The following is a 19270-nucleotide window of genomic DNA, read 5'->3' on the forward strand; positions in this document are numbered from 1 at the left end:
TCTTTTCCTGGCCATCTCCTTCTTCCTGGGGTGAACTGCTCTGCAATATCATTCAGGGTGGAATAATAATTGCTGGCTTAATTATTTTGGATTTGCTTTGCAATTGCAAATTTGATCTCTCTCGGGTACAAGTTTACAGGAAAACTATAAAGTTGCTATGCTAATTCAAAAATCAGGGAGAGAGCAGCTATTTACAGCAGGGGAAGCATAGAGATATCAAGGGTTGAAGAAATTTCTTGATAGTTTATTTTTTATTATTATTATTGAAATAATGAAAATGCTCTAATGATTATTGAGGTGATGAATGCACAACTATGTGATTATACCAAATACTATTGATTGTACATTTTGGATAATTGTATGCTTTATTAATATGCATGGAGAAAACTCATTTGTTAAAAAAAATCAGGGAATTATGAAGACCATAGTAATGAAATCTGGACCTGCATTGATGTTATATGTAGTACTCTAAGGCTCGTTTCCTGCCTGTGGCCCTCCCCTCTTGAATCTACCAATAGTCATTTTCCATGTAATGGTGGATTATATTGTAAGAGAATTTCCTCCATCTGATAAAAGGGATCAAAACAAAACATTCTGCTAACCTCATACTTAATGATGAAATATTGAACGCTTTTCTCTCTAAGTTCAGGAACAAAGCAAAGAGGCCCACTCTCACCACTTCTACTCAGCACTGTACTGGAAATCTTTGCAAATACAGTAAGACAAAAAAAGAAATAAACAGCATAAAGATTATAAGAAAGATGTACAACTGTCTATTTGCAGATGACAAGGTTATGCAGAACAGCTTAAGGAATCAACGAAACAACTATGAATAAGTGAATTTAGCAAGGTGACAGGATACAAGGTTAATATGCAAAAATTCTAAATTGATTCAGGAGCGGGTTGAAGCTAGGCAAGTATCTAACCTGTAGTAGCCAAAAACTACTTTCTAGAAATTGAGATATATATATATATACACACACACACACACCCTGCTAACAGTACAAGGCTTTCCCTATTTCCCTACCTCCCCTTCATAGTTTTAAAGAGAATTTCCAATATTCTATAAGTCTAGGTATCTGGCACATTGCCCTGAATATGTATGGCTCTTAATAAATGCTTATTAATAAAGTTTAACAACTCAAAGCAGCCCCAATGTCAAACTGCAAAGGCATTTTCCTAATTAAATGCAAAGTACCCATAGCCTCCAAACCTTCATCTTCTACATTGCAGAACAATTTTCTATACTACAGTTCATAGATCTGGCAATCAATTCTAAGAATGAAGATGATTATGACTGGATTTCCCAGTTTAAAGTTAGGGATTAACAATCACATAAAAACATGCTTCTCACGCAAGTAAAGCAAATATACCAAACGTAAACTACTACTACTTACTACAATGATGCAGAACACACTGCTTATAAAAGGTATATTTGATATATTCAAGAAATGGAAATTTATATGAATGTGAGTTCTGACTTTTCTCTATTTTATTTACAGCAAGATACATGAATTAAAGAGTGGATAAATATGGACTGTAAAATCCTCCCAAGATGTACAACACAGAGAGCTCTGTCACACTATCTTAGTTTGATATGACCAAACTGATGTTTAATCCACTTACCTAGGAGAAAGAGGGACGGGCCATAGTATTCTGCATTACTGATAATGTGTTTCAGGGAGGTAGGCAAAGAACCATCCATTACTAAGAGAAAATGAAACATTAAGGAGAATACGGTCAGTGTGGTAGTAGTTTACACTGTGGGTAAAGTCTGTACTGATTCAAATCTAATGGACCCTTTTTGTTGCCCCCCACCACCTTGAATTTTCTATTATTTATTCCCTGTCTGTAAAATCAGCTCCTAACAATGGAACAAAAAAAGAAGAGGGTCAGAAAGAGACAGAATGGGGTTAATAGGCTGGAAGTGAGTAGAAAGTTGAAAACTTGGAAACATGGGGGAAAAAGGTAAAATAATTATGAAAATAGCTAAATACCCTTTAGGTCTAGAAAAAGTGAAAGCAAACAATTTTCAAAATGGTCTCCTTCTAACCCTGTCTTGTCGAATAAAAGTACGTGGTCTTCAGAAAACATGAAAAGGGCCAATTTTTGTGAAGCCTTGGTTACATGTTCCTACGAGTCAAACATCATCCAAAAAAAGTATCTAGAATCAAATACCATGACGTATGCCATCTGAAAAAGCCGGATCTTGAATGGCCTTCTTGAGAAAATTCAACATGGATTTGAGAAGTGCTGCTCGTTGTGGAATACACTGGACTCCTGGCAAGAAAAAGAAAATCAAGCGAATTTTACTGGGTTCACTGTTAGTCCGTAATGAGTTAGGCACATGAAACAAATTTTTAAAAGACCAATAAACACCACAGCAAAATCAGCATACAAGTGAAGTTTCTGAACACTGGAAAAATTATTTAACTAAACTTTGAAAGTAGAACAGGACTAAATGAAGCTTTAAAAGTAGAAAAGGACTACATGAAACTAAAAAAGAAAACTTACAAAGTAAAAAGAATAACTCTTTCAGACTCAGTTCCTGTTTCAGATATTAACTACCCTTCAACATGATTATTATTATTATTTTTTTAAATGGTACCAGGCCAGGGACTGAGCGCCTGGGACCTCGCATGTGGGAAGCCAGCACTCAACTACTGAGCCACATCAGCTCCCCAACATGGCTATTTTGAGTAAATAATCCATGTGCAAATAGTTAGAAAACTATAAATGCTATGAAATACATGTTAACACGAGATAATGGAACACTAGAAAGAAATAGTCAGAGAAAGCTAAACTTCAAATGCACCACTTAAGCTACCTCCAGAGCTCTCTTCTTCACTAGTTTAATAATTCAGTCAGTGTGAAAGACTGCGTATCTACATGTCTACACACCAGGACGGGAGCCAGGGCCAGAGGAGATGTTAGTGCTGCTGCTGGAACTCGATGCTCTTAATTCAACATCTACCCGGTGTTCCATAGAGATGGATGAGCCTGGACTGCTTTCCATAGTTACATCTGCAACTAAGGCACAAGTTATCATAAAGAAGCTAATTAGAATTAAAGGTACCAACAAAGATTTTTGCTTGAGAAAACATTTTCCATTAAAGTGAAATGAAAGATATTAAGTATTAAGATACCAAACCCCAAAATGAAAATGTAAAAATTTCACGAACAAATGGAAAAGTAACACCACTACAGTTATTCAAGACTATAAATTTAAAAAAGCTTTCTTTAAAGAAGACAGTAAAACATGCAATTTTATATCCATGGGATATATATTTGGAGAATAACAATAAATGTATTTTAAAAGTACTGGAATATTAATACTCAACATACTAATAAGGATATCTACAATACACTGAATGAACAATGCAAATTGAATAGCATGGATATGATCCCATCTCCCTGTTTCAAAAAATTATACACTTATATGAAGAGTTAAATTTGTGCACAAAGCAGCCCAAAAAAGGTCACACCAAAGCAAAAGCTATGGTGGAGGGGGGTGTGAATAATCATTTTTTACTTATATACTTGAATAAAGTAATTTTAATTAAGTACAAAATATAAAATCATTTCTTACAATTTTGAAAATATGGAAAAATTCTCCTACTGATAAATGAGTTTACAATTTTGATCTTTATTTTTATTTATTTTTTTAAATTTCTTTATTCTATCATTTACATTTTGAGATACTTTCTTCCAACCTTTTTAAAAAGTATACAAACATTTATAAATCTATTTATGTCAGTTTTTTAACCTATTTTTCACTGAATCTATAATTTTCTCTAAGAATGCACATCAGAATCACCTGGTTTGGTTGTTAAAAGTGCACATACCCTGGGCTCCATGTGCAAACTTACAGAATTGCAGATGGGGTCTTAATCTTTAAAAAGCACTTTAATTCATTCTTATACCCACTGATCTATAATAAACAGTGGGTCTTTAAACGGTCTTCTATAACATGCCATTTAGTAGATGTAACATTTTACTCATTATGGCATCTCACCCATTAACTCAAATGCCAGAATGCCCATAACAGACTAGAAATAGAAATTGGGTAAAGGGGATTTTCTAGGGATAACAGCACACATAAAAGTACGTTCAGAAACAAAGATTAAAACAAAAAGATTTTAAAAAATGGGGAAATAGCAACCTACGGCTAGTGTCAAAATGAAAGCATTACATGATATTATTTTATGACATAATATAGTATATAATATTATAGCATAATAAAAGACAATAAATGACAACCTGGGTCACCATGAAAAGAAGAATTTAAATTCTAAGAAAGCTGTTTTGGGGAACAGCTTTTTTTCTGATACTAGTAGCATGAACTATACATTGGGTAGAGGGGGAGGGTGTTTAAAAAAATGATACACCAGAACATCAAGAGCATCTGATCCTGTATCTTAAATATCTATGATGTATCAGATACTGCTGGAGATAAAGCAGTGAATAAGACACGTATCCTGATCTGATGGCACTTACATTTTATTGGGAGTAAGAAGATAATGAACCAATAAAATAATAAAACATCAATTAAGTGAAGAAACAAAATAGGTTAACATCATAGTATAACTGTAGGGTGCCACTGGAGCTCTACCATCTGCTTCACCTCTCATCTCTATTCCCAAAAACCTGTACCACCTTCCTTTTCTAATTATCCCTGTGAAAAACACTTGTAAATCATTTATGTAGTAAAAATTTGTTTTGGTTGCTGAAAATGCATACTCAAGTCAGATGTATACTTTAGAATTTATGAGGAAGAATAAAATAATTGTAGTGTGATGACATAAAATACTCAAACAAAAAATCCTGACTTAAGGACTGTTATTTACCATCCATATCAGTTTCCATTTCCTCTCCTTCTTGTGTAGTACTGGGTCTCTGGATCTTCGGCTTGATCACAAATGGACATTCTTTTCGGCACAGATCTACTTCATGCTACAATAAAGGGAAAGGTAAAAAGAAAATTCTGCATATATTCCAGGGAAGAAAAACCACTAGAAAAACACCCCAGGCAGATTACAGAATTGGTTTCTAGAAACACAAGAGGGCTAAGATGGCTCTTCATGGTTCTTAGGATAGCTCCTAGGCTCTCATTGGGTTTAAAGACTATGCCAAGTGCTCCTTGTATATAATACCTCAAGTCTATAAATGAAGATAGAAAGTCCACTATGGGATTGAAAAGCTGCCATATCCAGGTTGGTGATAAGGTCAACCACTCTGACAGCCCTGGTAACAAATGTTATCTGGTCCTGTTCGTCACCAAGAAACTTTATGACCTATGAGGGAGAGAATAGAGGCAAAAACAATCAACTGAAAAGACACAAAGCCGTTAAATAGTGTACTCTCTAGAAAACATGCAGTCTGGGGCCTTAGAGAGGCAGCATGGTACAGGGGGAAAGAACGTGTTAAATTTTTGGTGTTAGTTAAATGCTATCAGGTTGGTGCAAAAGTAATTACAGTTTTGCATTGTTGAAACTTGCCATTTGATATTGGAATACGTTCTTAAATAAATGTGGTTATGTTATACATAATTTTAATAGGCATTTCTTGCTTTATGTTTTTTTGCTAATGACTTATTATTTGTTGTTTATATTTATTTTAGACTATGGAAATGATGTTAGACAAAAAGCAAATTCGAACAATTTTCTTGAGTTCAAAATGGGTCACGTAATGCAGTGGAGACAACTTGCAACATCAACAATGCATTTGGCCAGGAACTGCTAACGAATGTACAGTGCAGTGGTGGTTCAAGATGTTTTGCAAAGGTGACGAGAGCCTTGGAGATGAAGAGCAAAGTGGCCGGCCATCGGTAGTTGACAATGACTAATTGAAAGCAATCATCGAAGCTGATCCTCTTACAACTACATGAGAAGTTGCCGAAGAACTCAATACTGACCATTCTACGGTAGTTCAGCAGCTGAAGCAAATTGGAAAGGTGAAAAAACTGAGTAAGTGGTTGCCTCATGAGCTGATGGAAAACCAAAAAGAATCATCGTTTTGAAGTGTTGTCTTCTCTTACTCTGCACAACAACGAACCATTTCTCAATCAGATTGTGACATGTGATGAAAATTTTATATGACAACCAGCGATGACCAGCTCAGTGGTTGGACAGAGAAGCAGCTCCAAAACACTTGCCAAAGCCAAACTTGCACCAAAAAAACGTCATGGTCACTGTTTGGTGGTCTGCTGCCAGTCTGGTCTGATCCACTACAGCTTTCAGAATCCTGGTGAAACCATCACATCTGAGAAGTACGCTCAGCAAATTGATGAGATGCATCGAAAACTCCAACACCTGCAGCCAGCACTGGTAGACAGAAAGGGCCCAATTCTTCTCCACAACAATGCCCAACCACATGTCGCACAACCAATGCTTCAAAAATTTAACAAATTGGGCTATCATGTTTTGCCTCATCCGCTATATTCACCTGACCTCTCGCCAACCAACTACCACTTCTTCGAGTATCTCAACAACTTTTTGCAGGGAAAATGCTTCCACAACCAGCAGGATGCAGAAAATGCTTTCAAAGAGTTCGTAGAATCCCGAAGCATAGATTTTTACACCAAAGGAATAAACTTATTTATTATTGGCAAAAAAGTTTTTATTGTAATAGTTCCTATTTTGATTAATAAAGATGTGTTTGAGCCTAGTTATAATCAATCATTTAAAATTCACAGTCCAGAACTGCAATTCTTTTTGCACCAACCTAATAGAACTAAGACTTCTGGGACACACTGTCCTCTCAGATAATGGCAACACCATTTACTTTTCAGGACTAAATCAAATATATGGGGGGGGAAGGGGGGAAAGCTGGTGCCTAGTGCCCAGCACTGGCTACTATCATCATAGCACAATTTACAAAGTAGCTTTACCTATAATTTTCCTCAGGGTCATGCCTCAGGTGATACGGTGAGGGAAGGTTTTGACTAGTACCCAGGCCTCTTGACTACCACACTATGCTGTATTATGATCAATTCTTAACAATGGAGGTAGCTTCCTATAAAAATTGTTCATGAGATAACCAGAAAACTTAAGTACAGCGTGTTCTAGGTGAGCTTTATTATGCTATCTGCTCTCAACCTGTTAGCACTCCAAGTTTGCAACTCTACACCCTACCAGCTAAGTTTCCCATAAATGTAGAGAAAAAGGAAAAAAGTTTGCGCACCTTCAGTAAGGCTTCCATCATTCCACAGGAGACTAAGGCTTCACCACCAGCATCGTAGCTGGCCAGGTGGTATAAAAAAGAGAAGAGAGCAGTGGCAAACTGATGAGGGTATGGATCCATGGAAGGATCTACAAGGAAGGTTGGGAGGGGGAAAGAAAGAACAATCTTACAGTCTGGTATTAAACAGGCAGGATGTTAAAATAGGCAGAAAAGAAAGAGGATTGGTGTGCAGTCCACTTCCTGCTTAGGATAATCCCAATGAACACTCACCAATCATGGCCTGGATACAGTTTCGCACAAGTACAGGCAAAAATCCATGGTAGGAGGCAGTTCCAGTACAGTCAATAATACTGCTGAGTTTGGGAGTCCGCTCCAAGTGTACAATTGATGTTAATGTTCGTAAAGAAGCAGCTTTAATCTCCTATTAGAACAGAATACAAACATGGGATGGGTCAAATAATAGGAAAAATGACTCAATCAAGTAGCTAATATCCCAAAAACTCAAATTTAAGCTATTCTACTGGCAGGAATCATTTGGGGAGATGGAGGAGTACAACACTGAAAAATCCAGCATTATTTATTTTTCAGCTTAATGCCCAAAGAGGAAGAGATAAAGGGCCAAGCTTCCCTCTTAGGGTTCATTCCAAATCCTGGGAAAACCCAAAAGGTAATAATACCCAAAAGCCTAATATAAAGAGAAGAGTATTAATACATACCATAAGCTGCTTATCTGTTATCTGAAGGACATCTACCAACTCCTCTATCAACCCGTTATACAAGATACTATTTGCTGACTCCTGCAAGGCATTGGAATATACTGCAAAAGGAGAAACAAACACTTTAGGCAAGAAGGCAGTGGTCAAGCCACTGCCAAATGACAAACTCTTCAGCACTTATTGGTTCTGGGAAGAATTCCCTTTCAACCAGCATTGGAGGACAAAAATCACTGAATCCCACAGGATCTGATCAAAGTATGGTGAAAAGCTTTAAGTACTCACCAATCTGAGATTCCCCTATTAATGGTATTGATAGTCTTGGGCAAGAATTTTGGGGGATGGAAAAAGGAAAGGAGAATGAAGAGTTCATTTTTCATAACATCACTACTTGAAATAATTCCACATGCCTACACATAGGCATCCATTTTACCCTCTTCAAATGCTTCTGTTTTCACTGTAAACATTTCTATAGGCCATAAAGAACATTTATTGACTATCCCAGACTAAGCCATAAACTTGGATGACACTGGTGTAAAATGTGAAAATGCATGTAGTTAAATTTCAATGATCTCACAATGAGGAACTGGATGTAGTTCCCTGAAATGCAAGCCAATGAGATATGAGCACATTTATTTCATTTTCAACAAACATTTTCTGAGTACCCACTACCATGCCAGGAATGCTAGATATAAATACAAACATAAGAATAAGAATTTCACTTTTTTCAAGAAATTCAGTTTAAAAGAGGAGATAAACAAGTTATAATGTAATGAAGGGTGGTAATAATAGCAGCAGCTATCATTTTATATCTTCTTTGTGCCTGCCCTGTGCTAGATGCTTTCAGGTTTTCATTTAAACCTCAGATCAGCCTATCAAGTTACTATCCCAATATAAAATATGTAAACAGAGGGGTGAGAGGATAAACATGGGTCTAATAATTTCCAGAGCCAGGGTGAAAGCCCAGGATAGATTCTGAAACCAGCGCACTCTTCAGTCTACCACACCACAATACAAAGAGTTAGAAGCACAGTATTAACTACTTAATAATAAGTACTTTGTAACATACTTCAAAATTATACTTCTAAAGGGATGGGAGATGAAAGAGAGAAAAATGAAACAGCAAGAGGAAGAATAGAGACAGGTGTTGCCATCAAAATGATCAGAGTAAGTCTTACAGCAACAAAGATGGATGCAGTTCAAAGGAAACCAAGTCCAAACTGCCTAATTAGGGTCTGCAAATTAGAGTATGTTTCTCTTACCTAATATAGATATTGCATGCAGTCTGGCCTGAACAGCTTGCAATCGCTTCCTGTGATTAGAAAAGCCATGGGCCAGTCGTATATGTGTAAATAATAGCATCTGTAAAGAGATAACACCTACATTAGGAAATCATTGGAAAAGGTGAGGGCTAAATCTAAACCTGGTGGATTGGCCAGTAAAACGGGTTTATTCTTGCTATTTACTAACATATCAAGCAAAACTGGTTTCACTCTGAAGTTCACTAACAAAATGGGAGAAAACAGAGGGTCACTGAATCCTAATAACCCAATGCAAACCAAAAACTGTCACTATACTGATAGCAACAAATAGGGGATATGTAGAAAGAGTTTTGATTGTTATTAATCAAATTAAATATTTGACCATTGCCACAATAAGCAAGAAAAAATAACACAACTACACAGTTTTCTTCTTTGGTATCTAAAGTGCTGAGAAAGCTACTACCATTTATTGGCTGTTCATTGTGAGTCACTTTATGGTTTTCCAAACTCTTATAAGGATCTATGATGTAGGAAGTTATCAAATATAAGCTTCATAAAAGATGAGGGAACTAAGGCTCAGACAGGCCAAAGTAATTTGCCTATGGTCTGACTCCAAAGCTAACATTCTTTCTGCTATAATGCCTCTCACTCCAGCACATATCACTAGTCTACCTGGATAACAACCATACTCTTTATTTTTAGGACATATCATACCTGCTTATCCTTAGGAATGCTGTACATTTTGGTAAGAGATTCCATTATTTCAGAAGGACTTTCGGAAATCTACATTTAAAAAAAAGTTGGGAATGTAAAGTAAATCAAACATGAAAGTAGCCATTAGTCAAAAATTCCTGGGAGCAAATGTGGCCCAGGCACATATGGGAGGTCCTGAGTTTGGTTGTTGGTGCCTCCTAAAGAAAACAGGTGAGAAAAAAAGAACAAGCAGACAACAAGCAAAAAAAAAATTCTTCTTACCTTGTCAAGCTGTTCTATATGGATATAGTGTAGTGTGTTACTAGTTGTCTGAAATTAAAAAAAAAAAATAAGAGAGTTGTTAGGAGTCACTGAAAACTCTAGCTTCCCATGTCATAGGACTGCAATAACTGTTTGAAAACCAAGATGCCATCCTAGGCTGAAGCCTAACTGAAAAAAAAAAAAAAGGTAACTTACAAATTCCCCAAGAACATCCATTTGGTGTAGAGAATCTTCTCAGGAAAACGTCTTTGAAACCAGTAGTACTAAAATATAATGCACATTTCATATTCTTCCTTGTCTCCCTTTTAACCCACTGCTGACTTAATCCTTAGTATTCATCAGAAAAGACTGAATCTATGAAAATGGTTTCTCTGTAAACATGCATTAGAGTTGTTCTCAAGGAGCCAAAAACCTAGAAATATTATTACTGCTATTTATTTTTGCTTTATATTCTAGGTAGAAGAAAAAAGCTCTCACCCACTAGGCTAATTCTAAACCAAACTGAATTTTGGTATCTCCACAAAGAGTATGCAATGACCAGATAATTTAAGGAGCCTATGAGCAATAAATTTAGACTTCCTACAGGCTGTTTTAAGTCACTAAAGGTTCAGCTAGAGAAACCTGAGCCATCACTACCCAGACTATCACAATGTATGTTGAAATTCTTAACTGAGACTGTGAGAAAAACACATAAATCATAGTAGTGTTCCACAAAGAGAGTCCTTGTCTTTTGGCAGTTCTCAACATAAGTAAGACTCAAACCTATCAGAGCTGGCCTTACAATGAACACTTGTTATTAAGAAGCTGCTAGGTATATTTAGCTTGGGAGGGCAACAATGCAACTCAAAATCATTCCCTCATTTAACTGAGGAGTCCTAAAGCATCAACCTCAGTTACACTAGTTTGTAGACCCTATCATCAGAAACAAGTGTGAATGAGACTCACCCTTTTTTCGATTTTGACCTCAGCCCCAGGATCTGCATAGAATTCAAAGTGTAGTGTAGTTGCACTGGGCGGGTATTTCTGTGTATAAAACACATGAAAGAATCAGATACTGAGCTTCAACTGACTATAAACAAAGCAGATACCATAGAAAGTCCTTTAAACTCAATCTTTCCCCAAAGTCCTAGTCACTTGACCAACTCACCAGCAGCAGAATGAGCAGTAAGGAGACTATCAGCAGCCAGAATACCTTTACTCCTTGTCTTAGCAGGGCTCGGACAGAGTAAAGATTTGTAACAAAACAGAATCAGGAAAGTGGAGACCGGAGCTCCAAAATTTCCTTATCTTTTACTCATAAGCTACCATTTGCCCTTTCTTTCAAGAGATCAATTCTCACTGTAGCTATTGCCAAGGGGGGAAAGAGAGGAAAGTCAGTTAAGCAGTAATGAGTAAGATTCCAAGAAAGGATAGAGGTTAAATACCAGGATGCAGGTAAAGAATGGAAAAGGACATTCCTATGAAAATCTTAGTGTCTATCATGAGTCTTTTAAAATATTTTATTCAAATTATGCCCCATGGACATATCTTCATTATTCTTCAAATACTCCCTTTCACATCATTCTACATCACTTCTCATTATATCCAACTGCTTTTCTGCACAGGCAGACACAAAACCATATAAACCAGACCCTGACAACAAGTCCTCTTTAACTCTAGAAAAGCACAAAACAAACCAAACAAGTTGCCAACAGCATAACCATTAAAATATCTCCTTTAAAGAAACTGATAGCAGTGGTTGTATCTGGGGATGGAGAACTTATCAGTGCATACTCCTCTATAATTTTTTAGCATATGTAAGTATTGCTTCAAGTTATAAATTATATTTTTAAAAATCTCGTGACATGTCAAATATCAATAAATAAAAGGACCAAAATGGGTAAAAGATATTATGCAAACCTAGTACAGAATATACTGTTTTGCCCAAGGGGCAAAAGAAAAAGTGCAACATACGTCAGGAAGCTCAGAATTAATCAACTAAACTTTAAAATGAAAAATTATGTTCTAAGAACGAGAATTTCAAACTCTAAATACTCATTCTAAGCATGAGAATTTCAATACCCTTTACGATTTATGTAGCTTTGGTTATTAAACAGAGGCAAGATCATCACATTCCATATTACCCAATATCCACTCATAAAATGCTCACTAAATAAAGTATACCAGCTAAGGTAGGGAAAGAAACCTTGCTCTAATTGGTAGTTTTCTGTAACCAGAAAGATAGATATTCTCCTGGGGAAAAAAGCTTAAAGACAGATTCACTAAATTTACTAAATTTCACTGTAGTCATTTACAGTAAACATGACAAACTGACAAAAGAAATGACACATTGCTGGAAAATATAGCTGCTTCCTGGCACTGCACTGTTTCAAAACAGAGGGAAGGACAGCATGAGCTTATAACTTAAAAATAGGTGAAAGGCATGAGGAGAGAACATGAGGGAAGAGCAAAGAACGCAAACAGGTACATAATAAATTCTCAAAATCCCAACGGTAGAACTGCTTTCTAAGCAGCCATTACTAAATCATGCTATGATGCCCAGAGCTCTAATAGTTTCAGTGAGAGAACACAAGCAAATGTACTTTCTGGGAGTTTTTATTTCCTTTTAAACTGATTTAACAAATCCAGCTCTCTAACCAAAGAGTCGGCGTTAAGTTCAGTATGCACATATACTGAGTCTTCACCTACCTCTAGTACAATGAGGACTGAAGCATTTGTACCCTGCTTCCTCGGGTGTGGTATGTCTTGACTGATCTCAGGTTGTTCAAAGACCCATGTGTCCATTGTAAAGTAAGTTTCAGAAAGCTACATCTCTGCTAAAAGACACCCATATTATCCCAGAGTTACTTACCATCATATGCAAGTCTCTGCAACATTCTGCAAGTCCAAAGCCATTCTCCTTTCCACCCCAGCTCTTGGAAAAGGGAAAAAGACAATGTTAAGCCACTGCTTATGGCATCCTTGTACATAAAATATTTAAGAGTTTGTCTGGAGCACAGTGATGAGAAGATTTGAGAAAGAAGATCATGGTCAAACAGGAGTTAGCACCTAAGATCCTCAGGAGCAAAACAAAGTTAACACATTACATATTTTCATTTGAATCATATTCATAAATTGGTACTGCAAAGTATTTCACTGCTGTACCCTCAAAGATCAGGCCTTCCAAATGTCCTTCTTTTTACTTCTTTTTAATTTTTTTCTTTATTGTTCAAGAAGTTTTAGATTACATTGAAAATATAGGGGAGTCCCACATACCCTACCCCCTTTTCACATTTTCCCTTATTAATAACATCTTTCATTAGTGTGGTACATTTGTTACAATGTCCCAAAGAGCCCTGAATCTCAGCCAACACCTACTCTCCAAATGTCCTTATTATAAACTAACTGGAAGAATAATACCAGTGAGTCCAATGTGAAGGTCAAACAAAAAGAGGGAGCAAATAGAAGAAGGACTTATGAATCAAGGAAAGATGGTCTACATACAGGTGATTTCTCTAATAAGATCAATTCTACTTTCATGTGAAAATGCTACTGGGAAGAAAACAAAGCAATTGCTTTCCACATGCCTGCAGTCATGCTTGCTGACAGGTCAGTCTTGTCCCATTAGGTCTTCATTACCACTAGATACTTTCCATGCTCTTACACCCTAGGTGGAATCACATGCTCTCCTCTCTTTTTGACATGAACTTGGTAAAATTCTACTTTGTTTATTTACTATTGTACCTTTCCACCACAAAGCATTAAGAACTCATAAACAAGTACTAACTTGAGGTGAAGTAGTTGGGAAAGGTTGTAGTATAGAGTATTATTTGCTTCCAAATCCAAAACTCCAGCAATAAGATCTTGTTTAATAACCAGCAATAGCTGTTGAAGAAGTCTGCATCTTCGACAGCCCTTGGAACATCAATCCCTTTTACTAAGAACATTATTAAATTTTTAAATTGAAATACTTCCCAGTCATCCCCATTAGAACACAAGCGTCAACTAATTGCTTCCACTTGTTCCTTACAAATTATGTAAATGACTCAGTACCAGCAAGGTTTAAACACAAATGCCACTTAACTCCATGATTTTATTTCATTCCTGTCATCTCAGTGTTGACCCCAATTATCTTGGCTACTACTGTGGCCTGACACATCTCCATATATCTAAGCTCTTTTTTGTAAAATGCTGTTATCATGCGACCAACTACCAATGAACTCTTAGGAAAAAACAAAGTTTAAGTAATTGAAATGGCTATTCAACTGGTTCTAAAAGTTATTTCTCAAGGGAAAAAAACAAAAATGAAGCACAACCTGCCTCCCCTGTTAGGATTTGTCAAATTACACATGACACACTGGCATGGCAGCCTTTCTCAACCCAGGTATCACATATGAAGCATAGAACATAGATAATGATGAGTGGCTATTTTATTAATTCTCCTAAGGATGACACATAACTACTGTCAATCTAGGTGCACAAAAGATAAGTAATTTCATTACATACAATGTACAATGGTATCCATTAGGGTATTAGAACTTATTTCTCCAATGGAAGACTGAGAAAGCCTGCCTGGAGATTCCTGCCCCGCCCCACACCCCGGCTTGGCTGGTTAAAAAGGCTGTTCTAGTGGGAGTGACAGCAGTGAAAATGGCAGAATAGGGAAGCTCATTCCTCCACACAAGCAGTGAATAAACTCGCAAAAAACGGTAACAACTTTACCGGAACTCTGAAAACTAATCAAAAGTTATAGCAACCAGGCAATTGCATAAATAAGGAGGGGGGGGGCTGAATCTCAGCAGGATGGGTTTGAGGCATTTTAAGTTACCCTCATCTCTCTTCCCCAGTTCAGCAGTGGCTCAGAAGAAAACAGCCTGCATTCGTAGTATAGGTTCTTAGTACCAGAGGTGGCAGAATAGAACTTATTTTCAATAGATTGTGGCTGTTTGTCTTGACCTGTCTGGTGGCTCCCAGAAGGATCAGCTCAAAGAGCTCTATTTGGTCTAATTTGAAACTTTCCCAGGTCTGAGGCAACTGGGGAAATAGGCAAGGTGGCTGAAAACATTTAAAGGCAAAAACATTAGTGTCTGCCTCTTGGGGCAAAGTATAACAGTGGGAGAAAAGGCTAGGGAGTGAGATCATTGGAGAATAAGGGCTTTGAAAAGCTCCCACATATTCCTGAAAATCTACCCACATGCCCAGGGCTAGGTGCATGCTCAGAAAAGACCTGAGAAGGCCTAAGCTCCTACCCTTGATGACCTTCAGACTGCACATGTAGGAAGAGAAGGCTAAAGCAGGTGAATCATTCTGCAGAGACTAGGGGATTATTTTTTGGTTTCAGGCATTTAAGGAAATCTGTCAAATCATTAACTGACTACTAAGGCAACAAAACAGACTTCACTGGCCACAAACAACAAAGAACACAGACTTTAGGAAATTAGTTCACAAAAGACACTAAATAAGAAACAACAACTATATAACAAGAAATAAAAACAAGTCCTGGAGAGGAAGAAAGGATCACTGCCAGAATTCCACACCACAATATTCGAAACGGCCAAACATCTTAAATATGTACAAGACATGTAAATGCAAGAAATTATGCCCAACAGGAAAAAAGAAAACTAATAGATACAATGCCTTAAGAAGCCTACACATTGGACTAGACAAAACCTTTAGTAATCAACTATTTTAAATATGCTCAATGAACTAAAGGAAAGAAACCATGTACAAAGAACTAAAGGAAACCATGAGAAGGATGTCTCACCTAATAGAAAATATAAAAAAGAACTATAGAAATTATGAAAAGTAACCAGTAAGACAGTCCGGAGTTAAAAACCACAACTGAAAAGAAAAGTTCATTAGAGGAACCCAATATCAGACTTTGTGAACAGGTAGCACACTAAGCAAACTTGAATAAATGTCACTTGAGATTACCCAGTCTGAAAAGCAGACAGCTAAGAAAATGGAGAAAAATAATCAGCACCTAAGACACTGGTGGAACACCATCAAGTTTACCAACATATGCATAATGGGAATCAAAGAACAAGAGAAAGGAAAGGGGCACAGAGAATATCTGAAGAAATAATAGCTGAAAACTCCCCAAACTGGATGCAAGACATGAAAACTACACATCCAAGAAACTCAATGAACCACAAATAGGATAAACTAAAAGAGAGCCACACCGAGACACATTATAATAAACTATTGAAAGCTAAAACCAAAGACTCCTGAAAGCAGAAAGACAAAAGCAACTTGTTGCATACAAGAGATCCTCAATAAGATGGACGGTTAACTTTTCATCAGAAACCATGAGACCAAAATGCAGTGGATGACATATAAAAGGGGCTGAGGGAAAATAAACAAAAAACTGCCAACCAAAATTTAATATCCAGCAAGACTATCCTTCAAAAAGGAAGGAAAATTAAGACATGACCAGATAAAAACTGAGAATCTGTCACTAGCAGATCTTCGCTACAAGAAATGCTAAAAGAAGTCCTTAAGGTTGAAATGAATGGACACTAGATAGTAACTCAAATCCATACAAAGAATAGCAGTAAGGTAACTACATAGGTAAATATAAACATTAGAGCATCTGAGTTAATGTACTTTTGGTTTAAACTCCTTTATCTTTCCTATTATCTCTTAAAAGCCACCTGTACAAAACAGTAATTATAAATCTACGTTGATAGGCACACACAATTACAAAGATATTAATTTGTGACAACAAAATAAAAGGTGTGGGAACTAAGCTATAGAGATGCAAAGCTTATGTATACTACTGAAATTAAGTTCTTATTATTTGAAAGTAGATATTGGGAAGTGGGTATGACTCAACTGATAGAGCATCCACCTACCATATAGGAGGTCCAGGGTTCAAACCCAGGGTCTCTGGGCCTGTGTGATGAGCTGGCCCATGCACAATGCTACAACATGCAAGGAGTGCCATGCCACACAAGTGTGTCCCCTGAGTAGGGGAGCCCCACATGCAAGGAGTGTGCCCCACAAGGAGATCCGCCCCGCACGAAAAAAAAAAAGATGTTATAAATTAAGATGTTAGTTGTAATTCAAAAGCCAAACACATTTTTAAACACCTGAATATTATATAAGAAAAGCAAAGAGAAGGAAATAAAAATGGTACAACAGAAAATATCTAACAAAAGAAAGCACTAATGGAGGAACTGACGAACAAAAAAAAAAAAAAAGCCGTAGAAAACATGTAACAAGATGACAGAAATCCTTCCTTATCAGTAATTACATTAAAAAGTAAATGGATTAGGGAAACGGCTATGACTCAATCAGTTGGGCTCCAGTTTACCATATGGGAGGCCCTGGGTTCGTGTCCCAGGGCCTCCTTGTAAAGGCAGACTTGCCTGCACACCACAGAGAGCCACTGGCCTGAAAGTGCTGCAGAGTGCCGCTGGCCTGCAAGCACCACATAGAGCCGACTCAGCAAGGAGATGCAACAACAAGGGAGACACATAAAAAAACAGAAAAGCACGCAACAAATGGACAGAGAGAGCAGACAACAAGCAAGCCGCAAGGGGTGGGGAATAAAAAATAAATACAGACACACAGAAGAACGCACAGCAAATGGACACAGAGAGCAGACAGCAAGCAAGCAACAAGGTGGGGGGGGGGATAAAAAAATGGATTAAACTCTTTACTGTGGAGATTGGCAGAATGGATTAAAACATGATCCAATGATACAGTGTCTTCAAAAGGTCCACTTTAGAGCCAAAGCAGGTTGAAAGTGCAAGGATGGAAAAAAAATAGTCCATGCAAGTAGTGAGGAAGACACAGCTCGTGTAGCTATACTAACAAAACAAAATACACAAACACAAAAACTGTCAAATGACACAAAGGAAATTACATGATAAAAGAGTCAATCCATCAAGACATACAAATTCAAAATAGCACACCTGGGGTTTAATATTCAGAATTTATTAAGAACTCCTACAATCCAACAACAACAAAGACAAAAAACTTAAACGTTGTCAAAAGACTTGAATAGACATTTCTCTAGAGATATACAAATGGTTACCACCACATCCACCAGGATGGATATTTAAAAAGAAAATGAAAATGATTGTTGGCGAGGTTGTGGAGAAATTGTTGTGCATTGTTGGTAGAAATGTTAAATGGTGCAGCCACTGTGGAAAACGATTTGGCAATTCCTCAAAAAGGTAAACATGGCATATATAGGACTGTTTAACAAAACATAAATACAAGTATTTGAGAGAGAAGGAAACAGAATAGCAACTATGTATCACAGGGAATGGATACAGAGATTAAGAGGTGATGAGTTTTGTTTTTTGTTGTTTATTATTATTATTATTGGACTAATGAAACTGCTCTAAGAATGACTGAAATGATGAATGCACAAATATGTGATTACACTGTATACCACTGATTGTACACTTTGGATGGATTTATGTTCTGTTATATGTATCAATAAAATTGATTAAGAAAAAAAAAGGTAAACACGGAATTATCGTATGACCCAGCAATTCTGTTATAGAACTGAAAGAATTGAAAACAAAGACTCAAACAGATACTTATACACCAATGTTCACAGCAGCATTACACACAAAAGCTGTGTGTAATTGTGTGTAATTACACAATTACAAAAGGTAGAAACAACCAAAGTGTCCATCAACAGATGGACAAAATACAGTATATCCAAACAACGGAAAACTGAGCCACAAAAACAATGAAGTTCTGATACATGCTACAGCATGGATGAACCTAAAACACGTTACATTTAATGAAATAAGTCAGACACAAAGGACAAATATGTATGATACCACACATGTGAAGTGGCTAGCATAAGTAAATTCAAAGAAACAGAATGAATATAAGAGGTTACCATGGGCTAGGAGGAGGGGGAAATGGAAGTACTGCTTAATGTATTTAGAGTTTGTTTGAGGTGATGAAAAATTTTGGTAACAGATGTTGTTGATGGTAGCACAATATTGTAAATATAATTAAGGCCCCTGAATTGTATATTTAAAATGGTAAATTTTACGTTACCAAATAAAATTAAAACAAAATAGATTCTCAAAATATGTTAAGCAAAAGCTGATATTAAGGGAGAAAAAGACAGTACAATAATAATTGGAGATGTCTATACTTCATGTTCAATAATGGATAGGATAACTA

The 19270-nt window shown here is 36.7% G+C and overlaps 1 protein-coding gene across 21 annotated transcripts in view; it reads right to left on the reverse strand.

Moving 5' to 3' along the window:
* The window catches only part of HUWE1 (HECT, UBA and WWE domain containing E3 ubiquitin protein ligase 1), a 170206-nt gene that overhangs the window by 92259 nt on the left and 58677 nt on the right, over nt 1-19270 (reverse strand). For 19 of the 21 annotated variants that reach the window (XM_058291917.2, XM_058291916.2, XM_058291915.2 and 16 more), the window contains 13 exons: nt 12984-13046; nt 11078-11155; nt 10133-10180; nt 9872-9940; nt 9158-9257; nt 7899-7999; nt 7453-7603; nt 7183-7310; nt 5154-5294; nt 4848-4953; nt 2902-3030; nt 2179-2280; nt 1627-1707 (listed from right to left, as the gene is read on the reverse strand). In XM_058291917.2, coding sequence (XP_058147900.1) covers nt 1627-1707; nt 2179-2280; nt 2902-3030; nt 4848-4953; nt 5154-5294; nt 7183-7310; nt 7453-7603; nt 7899-7999; nt 9158-9257; nt 9872-9940; nt 10133-10180; nt 11078-11155; nt 12984-13046 — 1297 coding nt within the window. Of the gene's footprint in view, nt 1-1626; nt 1708-2178; nt 2281-2901; nt 3031-4847; nt 4954-5153; nt 5295-5914; nt 6324-7182; nt 7311-7452; nt 7604-7898; nt 8000-9157; nt 9258-9871; nt 9941-10132; nt 10181-11077; nt 11156-12983; nt 13047-19270 lie in introns of those variants that run through there. The other 2 variants (XM_071213180.1, XM_071213179.1) reach the window with 1 other exon arrangement.

The sequence above is a fragment of the Dasypus novemcinctus genome, chromosome X (assembly GCF_030445035.2).
Source record: "Dasypus novemcinctus isolate mDasNov1 chromosome X, mDasNov1.1.hap2, whole genome shotgun sequence".
Taxonomy (NCBI): Eukaryota; Metazoa; Chordata; class Mammalia; order Cingulata; family Dasypodidae; genus Dasypus; species Dasypus novemcinctus.